This window comes from Amblyraja radiata, chromosome 1 (assembly GCF_010909765.2).
Source record: "Amblyraja radiata isolate CabotCenter1 chromosome 1, sAmbRad1.1.pri, whole genome shotgun sequence".
Taxonomy (NCBI): Eukaryota; Metazoa; Chordata; class Chondrichthyes; order Rajiformes; family Rajidae; genus Amblyraja; species Amblyraja radiata.
The window spans coordinates 121065478-121081175 of record NC_045956.1 but is presented as its reverse complement, the minus strand read 5'-3'; the positions used below and the strand labels follow the sequence as shown (position 1 = coordinate 121081175).

At 42.7% G+C, this 15698-nt stretch overlaps 1 protein-coding gene across 1 annotated transcript in view; it reads left to right on the top strand.

The window, feature by feature from the left end:
- Positions 1–15698, top strand: part of ipo11 (importin 11) — a 345030-nt gene that overhangs the window by 191844 nt on the left and 137488 nt on the right. The window contains 2 exon segments of the mRNA XM_033029972.1: positions 6233–6328; positions 9023–9136. Of these exon segments, the coding sequence (XP_032885863.1) occupies positions 6233–6328; positions 9023–9136 (210 nt within the window).

Genomic DNA, 15698 nt, shown 5'->3' with positions numbered 1-15698 from the left:
TACTGCTGTAATTTTTACATGCAGAAATAAAAATGTATACAAATGGCCTTTATTATAATCTGACAATGTGCACTTTAACCACATGTGATTTTTTTTTTTACTATTACAAATCTCAAATTGTGGAGTACAGAGGCAAATAAATAAATGATGGGTCTAGGTCCCAAACATTATGGAGGGCACTGTATCTCAGCATTTTCAATCTTAGCCTGTCTTCCCCTCATTTCTTTCGACTGTCTCCCATTTTGTGATCTCTGTCTTCGACCATATTTATACATTGGTGATGAAGAATAAAAGTCTCTGAGCACTGCCCTAGGATGCTTGCCAAGACGACTATCCTGTAATAACTGTACACTTACCATGGCAGGTCCTGAGATCATGTATTTGACTAAAAAATGCTCACCGATAAAGATAATCAAAGGACAAATTACATTTTTTGTCACATACACCAATTGGTGCAGTGAAATTTGAGTTACCATGCAGCACACAAATAAGATAAAACACGAAAACATCCCTACCCACAGCGGAAGCAACGTTTCCCACTGTGAGGGAAGGCAACAGAGTTCAGTCCTCTTCCTCTTGTTCACCCGTGGTCGGGGCCTATTGAATCAATTAATCTATGAATGTAATCAATGAATCACAGGCTTCAGAATCCAGAACTGCACCAGTCAAATAAGTTGTTCTTTGAATGTTCTGTGATTGGTTCTTCAGAACAACATAGTCCACATTTCCTTGCATTGTTCCAGTGGATTGGGAATCACATCATTTTGTGCAGCCAGACCAGGAAAATGTCAGAAAATGTACATTCAAATTTCAGGAGTGGGGAAAAATGTCTCAGAAAAACTAACTAAGTGCATCATGCAGAAACAGAATTTTTTAAAAAGCCGCTGCAAGTTGTGACATGGAAATCACTGATTAATATGCATTAATTAATGTCACTCTAAGTTCAAAATTACATTTTGAAATCCAATCCAAATGCTTTAACAGTTTTGATTTTTAAAAATATTTTATTATTGGAATAAATTATTGCTGGAATAAAATATTCTCAAAAGTTTATTCTAGCACATTTATTGCCTGAATTTTGAAATGGCAATTCACATTTAAGGCAATTTTTTGGTTAGTTTATGAACGCTTTTCATTTTAGCTTTTGATAATAACATAGATAATAACTTAGACAAATATTATCAGTTAACTAACTGAACCTTTGTTGCAGCCATCATGGCCTCCTTGATTAGTTTGTTCTGGTAGCGTTAAATGGGAATTTGCAACATTGGTAAAATTGATCAAATGGTTGTAAAAGAAGCTACCATTGTGTAGAAACTAATTTTAACAATTATATGATCATTGTTTATTCATATTTTTATAATACTGAAGTTTGTGTCTTTGAAAAGTGTTATTTTAAATTCTAGATTCCAGTCCCTTTCGAGCAAATGACTGCTTACACGGCTTCATTTTAAAATTGTGTGCCAGACATACTGCTTAAAATATCATTGTATTCATTTGATGCCTGATGAGGGTAGTTCAGGGTCTCAGAAGTAAATAGGAAGGCAGGGATCATTGCTGCCTGGAAAACCAAAATGTTGTGCTGGATCTCAATATTCAATTATTTTGCTCAATCGACTGAAGGCTTTATCCTGTGCATGAAGACAGATATTAGTTTCATCTTCGTTATCTGCCTTTGCTAAGGGGTGCATGGTGAGGTATAGGGCCTAGTCCACATTATCCAGGGTCTCACTTTGACCTTTATTGTTGGAGGGATGTGATATGGAAGGCTCAGATTGGTTGGCTGCTGATTGTGAGGCCCAAGCTCTTGCTTCAGTGAATGCATTGGTGATGGTTTGGAGCTGCTTGGCTGACATACCTTGTGTGGCATCATGGACCAAACATAAGGCATAGACACATTTGTGTCTGCGGTTGAATTTGAGGAGGGTGTATCACAATTCCCTTGATTAATGAAATCAAAGGCTTGAGTGAGGTTAAGAAAAGGATGTATAATATCTGGTGCTGCTCCCTGCAATTTTCTTGAAGCTTTTGCATAATGAAATTCATGTATATTCCCTCTGGATGGAGAAAAATCACAAGTGGATTTGCTTGGTGGCCTTTGGGATTGAGGAAGAACGGGAGATAATTTTCCCTGTATGATGCAACCCAGGAGGCTCTCTGTAATGAAGTCAGTTGTACTTGTTTCCTTAATGAAGGTAAATACTTTGAGCAGGGATCTGAAGACACTGGAAATCTTAATCTTAAAATCTTCCAAACTCTCTGGAAAGACAAGTGGTCCTCGAAGAGTGTCCACTCCCTCACTAATATCCCCACCATTGAGGGCCTAGCTGTACACTGTCTGTGTACCCACCATCAGAATCCTGAACCTCCGAACTCTATTGTGGGGGGAGATTAGCCGGCAGATAAGTAAAAAATTAAGTCTCCTTGAAGAAATGCAGCTTCCCTGATTGCTCCTGGGAACCTGTGATCCATGGCACATTAAAGTAGAGAAAGTTAATTGGTATGGTCTTGAGAATCAAGAATCAGCAGCGCACAAAAGTCCTGCATAGGTAGTGAAACGAGCGAAACAACTCAAAATTCACCCACCCCCCATCACTGGCCTGCAGTTTGCATAGTGGCTACATTGGGCACTCCAGAATCCATAAAACCGGAATAAAAGTAAGTGATCTTGGATCCCAATGATTCTGCTTGAAGAAGACGATTCCTTGGACCATTCATTAATCTGGAAGACATTTAATGGCCCATTTGTGAATCCAATATGTGTGATTTAAATCTGATTGTAAGCCGAAGGTAGACACAAAATGCTGGAGTAACTCACAGAGAAGGAAATGGTGATGTTTCGAGTTGAGACCCTTCTTTGGGTCTCGGCCCGAAACATCACCCATTCCTTCTCTCCAGAGATGCTACCTGTCCTGCTGAGTTACTCCATAATTTTGTGTCTATCTTTGTTTTAAACCAGCGTCTGCAGTTCCTTCCTGCTGCTTGTAAACTACTTGTATGTTCTTTTTCTAACTCGTTGAGACTTATCCAAGATTATGTTTGCACAGTTCCTTTTCAATCTTTCACAGAAACATTCTACAGTGGCATTTTATTAATATGAACAACCGGCTCATAGCTTTTCCCACTTGCTTATTGAAATGTTGGCATATGACAGCAGTAGGGAGGAAATGTGGTAGAGATGCAGAATCAGAAAAAGCTTTTGTTTGTTTGAAATTCCCATAACATTTCTCCAATTTCTCATATCATGAAAGGATCAATTCAGATTGAGCAATTTGAGCACGTAGTCACTGCAGAAGCCTGAAGAAACTTCATGTTTGCACAACTGAATGTGTTAGTGAGTTCAAAACAATAATAATGGGTAAGCATCATTCAAAGTAAATAGTGCCAGGCTGATCATTTCAACCAAGAAAGAATCTAATCACCTACCCTTGGCATGTAATTACATTACCATTGCCAAGTAACCTGCCCCCAATATTCATTGGGTAACTGTTGACTAGAAATGCATTACTGCAGCTGCAAGACGTAGGGTATCCTGTGGCAGGTGACTCATCTCTTGCTGCCTCAGGGCGTATTCGCCATCTATAAGGCACAAATTTAGGACATGAATGAATATACTTCACGTGCATTAAGGAGTGTAATTCCAAAACTCAAGATGGCCAACACCATCATTGAAGATGAGGGTAAATTTCTTCATCAATGTCTGCCTTCAGTGTGCTGGCATAGCCTTTGGTAAATTGAGGATAAAGGAGTTTGAAAATCACAATCTCAGAGGCTGGTTCTTGAACAAGATAGTTAGTTTTGCATTCTGTATATCCTGGGCAGAGTCTCCCTCCCCACCTCCAGAGAGAGAAATTCAAGTTGATGATCTAAGAATACTGCTTGAAAGGAAATTTATGTTGGTATGTTTTTTGTGGTAATTTACTACAATTGCAAATGAACAAAATATGTATATTTTACATCAATAGTGTTAATCCAATAAATAGTATTCCGTATCCTAAAATAGACACAAAAAGCTGAGAGAAGAAATGGGTGATGTTTTGGGACGAGACCCTTCTTCAGACTGAAAGTCACGGGAAAAAGAAACGAGAGATTTACACGATGATTAAGAGATATAGAACAATGAATGAAAGATGTGCAAAAAAGTTACGATGATAAAGGAAACAGGCCATTATTAGCTGATTTGTTGGATGAAAACGAGAAGCTGGTGCGATTTGGGTGGGGAAGGGATGGAGAGAGAGGGAATGCCATGGTTACTTTGGGGCCACCTCCTTTGGGGCCACCTCCTGCACCTACACACAACTGACTGACTTCATCCACTTCACCACCAACTTCCATCCGGCACTCCAATACACCTGGACGATTTCCGACACTTCCCTACCATTCCTTGACCTCACCATCTCCATCGCAGGGGACAGACTCCTGACCGACATACATTACAAACCCACTGACTCACATGGCTATCTGGACTACACGTCTTCCCACCCTGCCCCCTGTAAAGACTCCATCCCCTACTCCCAATTCTTCCGCCTACGCCGCATCTTTTCCCAGGATGAGACATTCCATACCAGGGCATCGGAAATGTCCTCGTTCTTCAGGGAACGGGGATTCCCCTCCGCCACCATAGATGAGGCTCACACCAGGGTCTCATCCATACCCCGTAACACTGCTCTCTCTCCCCATCCCCGCACTCGCAACAAGGGCAGAGTCCCTCTGGTCCTCACCTTTCACCCCACCAGCCGGCAAATACAACACATAATCCTCCGCCATTTCCGCCACCTCCAACGTGACCCCACCACTCGCCACATCTTCCCATCTCCCCCCATGTCTGCCTTCCGCAAAGACCGCTCCCTCCGCAACTCCCTCGTCAATTCTTCCCTTCCCTCCCGCACCACCCCCTCCCCGGGCACTTTCCGTTGCAACCGCAAGAAATGCAACACCTGTCCCTTCACCTCCCCCCTCGACTCCATTCAAGGACCCAAGCAGTCGTTCCAGGTGCGACAAAGGTTCACCTGTATCTCCTCCAACCTCATCTACTGCATCCGCTGCTCTAGATGTCAGCTGATTGACATCGGGGAGACTAAGCGTAGGTTGGGCGATCGTTTCGCCGAACACCCCCGCTCAGTCCACAATAACCTACCTGAACTCCCGGTGGCTCAGCACTTCAACTCCCCCTCCCATTCCCAATCCGACCTCTCTGTCCTGGGTCTCCTCCATTGCCAGAGTGAGCAACAGCAGAAATTGGAGGAACAGCACCTCATATTCCGTCTGGGGACCTTGCGTCCGGATGGCATTAACATTGAATTCTCCCAATTTTGCTAGCCCTTGCTGTCTCCTCCCCTTCCTTAACCCTCTAGCTGTCTCCTCCCACCCTCCCACCCGCCTGCCCTCGGGCTCCTCCTCCTCCTCCCCTTTTCCTTCCTTCTCCCCCCCCCCCCACCCCCCATCAGTCTGAAGAAGGGTTTCGGCCCGAAACATCGCCTATTTCCTTCGCTCCATAGATGCTGCTGCACCCGCTGAGTTTCCCCAGCAATTTTGTGTACCTTCGATATTCCAGCATCTGCAGTTCCTTTTTGAACGCCATGGTTACTTGAAGTTTGAGAAATCAATTTTCATACCACTGGGTTGTAAACTGCCCAAACAAAATATGTGATGCTGTTCCTTGTTGAATTTTCTTTTTGCAAATATAGTTTATCAAATATCAGGGTAAAATAAAAGGATTGTAACAGCTTGATATGCTGGATTTGAGAATTAAAGTCTTAATTGAAACAGTAATCTGTAAGCTGTAAAAATGAGCCCATGCTTTGAGTTAGATATAATTGAACAAAATAATTGGATTTTAAATGCATTCCAAGCAGTAATACACAAAGTAGTTCAAGAATCTGTTTTTCATTTGTATTAGTTTATATTGTGTGCTACATAAATGTAATTAAGCTCTAAATAATTTTTGTAGCCTATTTTCAGTTGTCTCATTGCACAATTTCCCAGGATTTACAATAAGGCCAAGAAGTCTATTAGATGATCGTGCAGGAATGACGATTCTAATAATTGTGATCCACGCAGGTTGCATGGCACCTTGATTCATAACTGTAATGTTCTTTCAGTCGATGGAAAAATCTTCCTTGGTTTTTCATAATTAAAGTATTTTGAAAAATGTACCAATTTTCTATATTTTTTAATGTTTTAGAGATTTTGATAGCCTCTAATGCAACTAATAAATCTTATTATTTTCCAGGTTGTAGAAAATATTCTAAAAGTGAACCCTATATTAGGGCCTCAGATGTTTCAGCCGATTCTTCCATCGGTCCTTAAAGGAATCTTGGATGGAGAGGTAGGAATTTAGCAATATCTCCATGGATGACATCTCCAACAAGTACTGAGCAACTTTGTAAGAATTGTAAGACTAGCAAGTATTCCAAGTGTCAGCCCACAAGAAGATTGAGCAGAATCAACCTGACTGCTCTTTCCAAATGAAACACTGGACAATCAACTTCCATTTCACAATATGGAGTTTAGTGACCCACAATATGGATTCTTAATGGACAGTCCCAGTGATTGCCTCTTCTACTTTGACAGAGCAGCCCAGAGTGGGACATCGTGGGCAGCAGATGGTCAGCTTAAGAACTAGGCAAGGAGTAGATATTCTTATATAGCGAGAAACCTGTAAAAAAATGTTGTTGATCACTTTGTGATCAAGATGTTTATCTTAATACGGCATGGAATATGATCATTTGATCCAGCGAGCCCATGCTGAATCCTGAAGCACCATTCTCAACAATCCCAAGCCCTTTGCGCTTCCCTACACCCCCTCCCCCTCCCTCACCCCAACCTGGCCCAGGAGGGGGGAGAGAGGAGTGGGGGAAAGGGAGGGGGGGAGGGGGGGAGGGGGGTTGGAGGGAGAGAGGGGAGAGGGGGGTTGGAGGGACAGAGGGGCGGGGGGGGGGGAGGGGAGGGTTGTGTGGGGGGGAAGAGGGGGGGAGAGAGAGAAGTGGGCAGAGGGGGGGGGGAGAGAGGAGGGGGGAGTGGGGGGGATTGTGGGAGAGGGGGGGAGGGAGGTGGTGGGGAAGGGAGAGGGAGAGATGAAGGGGGAGAGGGGAGAGCTTAGGGAGGAGGAGGAGAGGGCATGGGTAGAGGTAGGAGAGAGAGAGGGGAGGGAGGAGGGGGAGAGGGGGGAAATGGAGAGCGGTGTGGGGGAGGAGGAGGGGAGGGGGTGAAAGGGGAGGAGGGGGAGGGCTAGGGTAGGGGAGAGGGTGGGGGAGGGGGCGGAGAGGGTGAAGAGGGAGAGAGAGGAGTGGGGGGAGAGGGGGGAAAGGGAGGGGGCTGGAGGGGAGATAGAGGGGGGAGGGAGAGGGGGAGGGTGAGAGGGGGGGTAGAGGGGTGGGGGAAGAGGAGGGAGGGAGGGGGGGTGAGAGAGTAGAGAGAGGAAGGGGGAGGAATGGTGGAGAGGGGAGGGGTGAGAAGGGGGGAGAGGTGGAGGGGGGGAGAGGAGCCGCGCTAACGAGCGGGCTGCGAAAAGCATAGAGAGCCAGGGGAGAGAGAGAGAGAGCTCTAGTACAGGGCCCGACTCTGGGACATAGCCCTCGGCATCTCTCGGGAAACCCGAGCCAAGGCGCGAGCATACTGCGTGTCGCTCTTTGCGACGTCATCGCTTGGGTGCTCCTCGGCATCACTCGGGTTCTCTTGGGAAACCCGAACCGAAGCGTGAGCGTACTGTGTTTTTTCATCGGCTTCAATCCAGAGCCCGGGGGGGGGGGGGGGGGGTGGGGTGGACGTCCGGGCCTCGGGCGGGACGGAGCCCTTCGGATGGCAGGCCAGTAGACTGTGAGTGAGAGGAGCTGTTGCGACGTCATCAGCTCGTTAGATTTTTAAAAGATGTCAGATTTGTGAAGAATTGCAAGATATAACTTGGGAAATAATGAATAAAATTTCCAGATGAGGGGATTTTTGACATGAGGTAAATCTCTACTGGAATATGTAAACATTTTACCGTTAGCGCGTCGGGTTTTCGAGGAGATGTGAATCAAAGAAAAACAGAATTAAACTCACAAGGCACAAACAAGTACACCAATATCCAAGATCAGATATAATATAGATCAGATATAATTTAGATGTGTATCGATGAGATGTAGCACCAGTCCCTGTACCTTCTCACTTGGGACCCTAGCAGCCCTTCCAGATGAGATAGAGATTTACATGCACCTCCTCTGACTTTATCTAATGCATTTGCTGCTTCTGATATTGCCTCCTTTATTTTGTAGACTAGTGAACCATTTTGAAGAACATTTGCACTCAGTTTGCCTTGGCCTGCTGTATTTCCCCGTTGCTTACAATGTTAGCTCCCCTTCCCATTGCCAGAGTCAGGCCACAAGCAAACTGGTGACAACCCATCATATTCTCCTTATCTCAGAGCCTTTTTTGTACACCCCCCACCGGTATCCATCTATCACTTGGCAGGCTTCTCCCAACCACTTCTCTTTCTCTTTTTTCCACCCTACTACAATTGGTCTGAAGAAAGGTCCCAGCCAACATGTTGCCCATTCATGTCCTCCAGAGATGCTTCCTGACCTGCTGAATTACTCCAGCAGTTTGTCTTTTTTGTTTTGTTTAATACAGTACTTAATGCCTTTACTTAGCTCTTGTTATTGACTTGACATCACTGAGTAACCAACTAACTAATGCTGATATTTCGTGTTGTTAAATCATTCGGAATGTATTGCATCCTATTTCAGCAAGGAGTCAAGCATTGTAAATAAAGTAATTTTGGATGCTTTGTAATTAACCAAGAAAGTGTTCATGTTGCTCTAAAGAAAATAAGCCATTGCTTTGATTTTACACAACTAGACAGTGGCTTATTTTTATTTCTGCAACACAAGAAAGGAGAATTGTAAGTTTTACAGAGGAAGCTTTCAAACTTATTTATGTTTGATGCAATTAATGGACATGTAAAAAATCACATTAAATAGAATCTTTTTAAAATATGTGTTATAAAATATGTTTATAACACCTTTTTATTGTTGTACTCCAGAGATATCCAGTAGTAATGTCAACATACCTGGGCATCACAGGCCGAGTACTATTGCAAAATACAGTCTTCTTCTCTTCCCTGCTCAATCAGATTGCATTAGAACTCAACCAGGAGGTAAGTGCTGACATCCAATTTTAAATTGAATTTGATCCTTAATTTGAAGCTTGAAAGTAATTCAGCACTTCTGCTTCATGTTCTGTTTTGAACTTGACTGGGATAGTTTCACCTCTTGTTAATATATAACTTGTAAGTATCGTAGGTTTGGAAATTAATAGTTGTGCATGAGCCATTGGGCAGAAAGAGCAGTACAGCAAAGATAGACAATGGAACCCTAAATATTATCATAGATAATAAAAATAATTGTGAAATAGTAATAATCCCAGGCTGATCAAAAAAGAGCATTCTTTGTTTTACTAAATGTGCTGGGGTACTTTATTATTCTGTATTAAGCATTTGTCCTATTGTCCAAATGTTTCTACCATGAACTTTTAGCTGTCTGAGAGAAGAGTTTTGCAATGTATTAAAACAAAGAAATTCTATGTCATTGACTTTGATGTTGGAGGCAAAAATATGCGGTATACAGTATAAAACCTGTCATACTTCACTATCCAGACAACAATTTAAGCTTGCAAATAATTTTCATTGTATTTATAGACATAAATAATTGAATTCCAAATATTGAATTTCAAACTCTTCTTGGAAAGCTATGAAATATCATCACTTGTTGAAGTAGTTAGAACATAAATAAGCAGAAGTGGCCTATTTGGTCTTTTGAGAATCCACTGACATTTCTTCAGATCAATACCAATTTCTGCATGATCACAATATTCCTTGATTCCCTTAATGTTCAGAAAGTAATCTTGTTTTTGAATTAACTTTAGTGTCCGAGTCCCCATACACCTATGCAGTGGAAGTTTCACCACCTTCATAAGTTCATAAGTGGTGCAGAATTAGGCCATTTGGCCCATCAAGTCTGCTCCGCTATTCAATCGTGGCTGATTTCTTTCCCTATCAACCCCATTATCCTGCCTTCTCCCTATAACCCCTGACACCTGTATTAATGAAGAATCTGTCAATCTCGCCTTATAAATTCCATTGACTTGGCCTCCACAACCTTCTGTGCCAACAAATTCCACAGATTCACCACCCTCTGACTAAAGAAATTCCTCCTCATCTTTCTAAAGGTACATTCCTTTATTCTGAGGCTATGCGCTCTGGTCTTAGACTCTCCCTCTGGTGAAAACATCGCCTCCACATCCTCTCTATCCAGGCCATTCAGTATACGGTAAGTTTCAATGAGGTCTCCCCATCCTAAACTCCAGCAAGTACAGGTCAAGTGGTGTTAAACGCTCATCATATGTGAAACCAATCATTCCTGAGATCATTCTTCTAAAACTCTTCTGGACTCTCTCCAATGCCAGCACATCCTTCCTCAGATATGGGGCCCAAAACTGCTCCAAATGCAGTCTGACCAGTGTATTTTAAAGTCCAGCATTACATCCCTGTTTTTAATATTCTAGTATTCTCGAAATAAATGCTAGCATTGCATTTGCTTTCCTTACTACTGATTCAATTTGCAAATTAGCTTTATGGAAATCCTGTACCAACACCCAAATCCCTTTGCACCTCCAATTTCTGAATTCTCAGCCCACCGGTGTGAAGACATTTTCATCTCAGTCTTACATGGCCTACCTTTTTTTTTTTTTTTTTTTTGAAACTGCAACGCCTGGTTGCAGAATCCTCAGCCAGCATTTTTGCTGTATCCAGCCCTTTGAATCTGGTGAGAATTTGATAAGCTTCAATGCACACTTCATTTCATTTTGCTAACCTCCAGGGAGAAGCAACAAGCCTACTCCATTCAATCTCTTATAAGACAAACATCAAAGGTGGGAAGGTTACGATGCGATTCTGAGAGGATCTATCTGATTTTGAAAAAGCCAAGAACTGATTAGGAACAGTACATGGGAAATTATGAGCTATAAATTTGATTGTTTTCAGAAGATATGACCAAGGGGCTTGATGAGGGCAGGCGGTAGATTTTATCTACTGGGACATTAGCAAGACCTTTGATAAGATTCTGCATGGAGGCAGGTCCAGAAGGTTTGGTCACATGTGATCCAGGGATCATAGCGGACACAAAATTGTCTTAACTTCATATATGATAGGAACAGAATTAGGCCATTCGGCCCATCAAGTTTACTCTGCCATTCAATCATGGCCGATCTATCTTCCCCTCTTAACTCCATTCTCCTGCCTTCTCCTCATAACCCCTGACACCTGTACTAATCAAGAATCAATCTATTTCTGCCTTAAAAATATCCATTGACGGCCTCCACAGCCTTCAGTGGCAATGAATTCCACAAATTCACCACCCTCCTAAAGGAACGTCCTTTTATTCTGAGGCTATGATCTCTGGTCCTAGACTCTCCCACTAGTGGAAACATCCTCTCCACATCCACTCTATGGCCTTTATAAATCAGAGCATTGAGTATAGAAGTTGGGATGTAATGTTAAAATTGTACAAGGCATTGGTGAGGCCAATTCTGGAGTATGGGGTACAATTTTGGTCGCCTGATTATAGGAAGGATGTCAACAAAATAGAGAGAGTACAGAGGAGATTTACTAGAATGTTGCCTGGGTTTCAGCAACTAAGTTACAGAGAGAGGTTGAACAAGTTAGTGCTTTATTCTTTGGAGCGCAGAAGGTTAAGGGGGGACTTGATAGAGGTCTTTAAAATGATGAGAGGGATAGACAGAGTTGACGTGGATAAGCTTTTCCCACTAAGAGTAGGGAAGATTCAAACAAGGGGACATGACTTGAGAATTAAGGGACAGAAGTTTAGGGGTAACATGAGGGGGAACTTCTTTACTCAGAGAGTGGTGGCTGTGTGGAATGAGCTTCCAGTGAAGGTGGTGGAGGCAGGTTCGTTTTTATCATTTAAAAATAAATTGGATAGTTATATGGACGGGAAAGGAATGGAGGGTTATGGTCTGAGCGCAGGTATATGGGACTAGGGGAGAATACGTGTTCGGCACGGACTAGAAGGGTCGAGATGGCCTGTTTCCGTGCTGTAATTGTTATATGGTTATATGGTTATATCCAGGCCTTTCACTATTCGGCAAGTTTCAATGAGGTGCCCCTTCATCCTTCTAAACTAAGTGGAAGGAATCAGTGGGTGGTAATGGAGGGTTGTTTTTCATATTGGCTTGTGACCTGTGGTGTGCTGCTGGGATTAGCATTTGTCATCATTTGGATGAGATTGTGGGTGGAAGATTAGTAGATTTGTGGATGACACCAAAGTTGGTGGTAGAATTGACCGTGAAGGAGGTTGTCTGAGAATATTATGGGAAAAATGTTCCCGATGTTGGGGGAGTCCAGAACCAGGGATCACAGTTTAAGAATAAGGGGTAGGCCGTTTTGGACTGAGATGAGGAAAAACCTTTTCGCCCAGAGTTGTGAATCTGTGGAATTCTCTGCCACAGAAGTCACTGGATGTTTTCAAGAAAGAGTCATATACAGCTCTTGGGGCTAACGGAATCAAAGGATATGGGAAGAAAGCAGGAAAGGGGTACTGATATTGGATGATCAGCCATTATCATATTGAATGGCGCTGCTAGCTCGTAGGGCCGAATGACCTACTCGTGCACCTATTTTCTATGTTGCTATTATAATGGGATTTAGATCAACTGGGAAAATGGGCAATGGAATGGAATTTAACTTGGACAAGTACGAAGTGATGCATTTTGTGAAGTTAAAGTAGGTTGGGATATACACAGTTAATGGCTGGGTTCTGGTGAGTGTCACAGAACAGAGACCCCAACAGGTACAATTACTCGATTCCCTTAAGGATGTAGCACAGATAGACATGATAGTAAAAATGATATATGGCTGCTTGCCTTCTTTGGTCAGTACAATGAGTACAAGCATTGGGACATCATATTAAAGTTTTTAAAAACTTGCCCTGCACATCTCCATTAAACTTTCCCCCTCTCACCTTATCGCAATGCCACTAGTGTTGGACATTTCCACCCTGGGGGAAAAAGGTTGTGACTGTCTACCTATCTATGCCTCTCATCATTTTATATACTTCTATTCAGTCTGCCCTCAACCTCCGACATTCCAGAGAATTCATTGACTTGTGTTCAAGAACCTTGAACCTTAACAGTGAAGTTCATGTCGTTGCTCTCTGGATACGCATTAAATGTCATAAGGTCATAAGTGACAGGAGTAGAAGTAGACCATTCGGCCCATCAAAATATGCAATATCAACGCATTTGGAAGGCAGTAACAGGATCGGTCAAAGTCAGCATGGATTTATGAAGGGGAAACCATGCTTGACTTATCTTGTTTAATTTTTAGAGGATGCAACAAGTAGAATGGATAATGGAGAGCCAGTGGATGTGGTGTATCTGGACTTTTAAAAAGCCTTTGGCAAGGTCCCACGCAAGAGATTAGTGAGCAATATTAGAGCACATGGCATTGGGGGTAGGGTATTGACATGGATAGAGTACTAGTTGGCAGCCAGGAAGCAAAGAGTAGGAATTAATGGGTCCTTTTCAGAATGGCAGGCTGTGACCTGTGGGGTGTTGCAGTGCTGGGACCCCAGTTATTTACAATATATATTAACGATTAAGACAAAGGAATTAAATGTAACATCTCCAAGTTTGCGGATGATAAAAAGCTGGGTGGCAATGTGAGCTGCGAGGAGGATGCTATGAGGATGAAGGGTGACTTGGATAGGTTGGGTGAGTGGGCAGATGCATGGCAGATGCTGTATAATGTGGATAAATGTGAGGTTATCCACTTTGGTGCAAGAACAAGGAGGCAGATTATTATCTGAATGGTGTCAGATTAGGAAAAGGGGAGTTGCAACAAGATCTTGGTGTCCTTGTACATCAGTCTCTGAAAGTAAGCATGCAGGTACAGCAGGCATTGAAGAAAGCAAATGACATGTTGGCCTTCATAGAGAGAGGATTTGAGTTTAGGAGCAAGGATTCCTACTGCAGTTGTACAGGGCCCTGGTGAGACCACACAAATTGTGCACAGATATGGCCTCTTAATTTGAGGGAGGACATTCTTGCTATTGAGGGAGCGCAGTGTATGTTTACCAGGTTAATTCCCAGGATGGCGGCAAATGACATATGACAAAATAATGGATCGACTGAGCTTATATTCACTGGAATTTAGAAGGATAAGAGGGCATCTTATAGAAACATATAAAATTCTAAAGGAATTGAACAGGCTAGATGCAGGAAATATGTTTCCGATGTTGGGGGAGTCCAGAACCAGGGGTCACAGTTTAAGAATAAGTGGTAGGCCATTGAGGACTGAGAATCAAGGGATATGGGGAGAAAGCAGGAACAGGGTACTGATTCTGGATGATCAGCCATGAGCATATTGAATGGCGGTGCTGGCTAGAAGGGCTGAATGGCATACTTCTGCACCTACTTTTGATGTGTCTAATGCCCCTGTCCCACTTAGGAAACCTGAACGGAAACCTCTGGAGACTTTGCGCCCCACCCAAGGTTTCCGTGCGGTTCCCGGAGGTTTTTGTCAGCCTCCCTAATGGTCGAAAATGGTTTCCGCTTCTTCTATGTTCCGGCAATTATTTCAAACAATTCAAAACCTGCCGCGACTAAAAATAGGTTGCCGTTTAAAAAATCGGTAATTTTTTAGTCGAAGCCAGTTGCCATGCTTGTTGAAGGTGGTTGCCGGAGGTTGCAGGTAGTGGGAGGTAACACCTGCAACCGGCTTCGACTAAAAAATTACCGATTTTTAAAACGGCAACCTATTTTTAGTCGCGGCCGGTTTCGAATTTTTTGAAATAATCGCCGGAACATAGAAGAAACGGAAACCACTTTCAACCATTAGGAAGACTGACAAAAACCTCCGGGAACCGCACGGAAACTGCACGGAAACCTTGGGTGGGGCGCAAAGTCTCAAGAGGTTTCCTTTCAGATTTCCTAAGTGGGACAGGGGCATAAGTCTACTCCGCTATTCAATCATTGCTGATCTATCTCTCCCTCCAAACCCCATTCTCCTGCCTTCTCCCCATAACCTCTTGACACCTATACTAATCAAGCGTAACAGATGATGTTGAAGTTTGTTTATTCTGGTTAAGTATTTACAAATCTGGAATACAAACTACTTGCAAATGTTAAACAAATTTAAGGTAATCAGGTTAATCCATAGGATGTTTGGTCATATATGTTTAGTTAGTTTTTAGTTTAGTTTATTGTCAAATGTACCGAGGTACAGTGAAAAGCTTGTATTTTATTGCATGCTCTCCAGTCAGCGGAATGACTATACATGATTACAATCAAGCTGTCCACAGTGTACGTATACAGGATAAAGGGAATAAAGTTTATTGCAAAATAAAGTCTAATTAAAGATAGCCTGAGGGTTTCCAATAAGGTAGACGGTCACCTGTAAATTACCTGAATGTCATTGAGTAAAAATAAACAATTTACAATCACTCTTCAATCATTAAAAAAGTAATTAGCATTCTGATGCTTTTCAAATGGCAAAATAGCATGTTGCATTCATGCAAGTAGTCACAAAAAACACGCAGCATAATATACAAATGCAAGTATATTTTTCTCTCTCTCGTAATGTTGCAGTGGCTTGATGGTATTGTCCATCATCAGCAATAAATTACACATTTTATACTTTATTT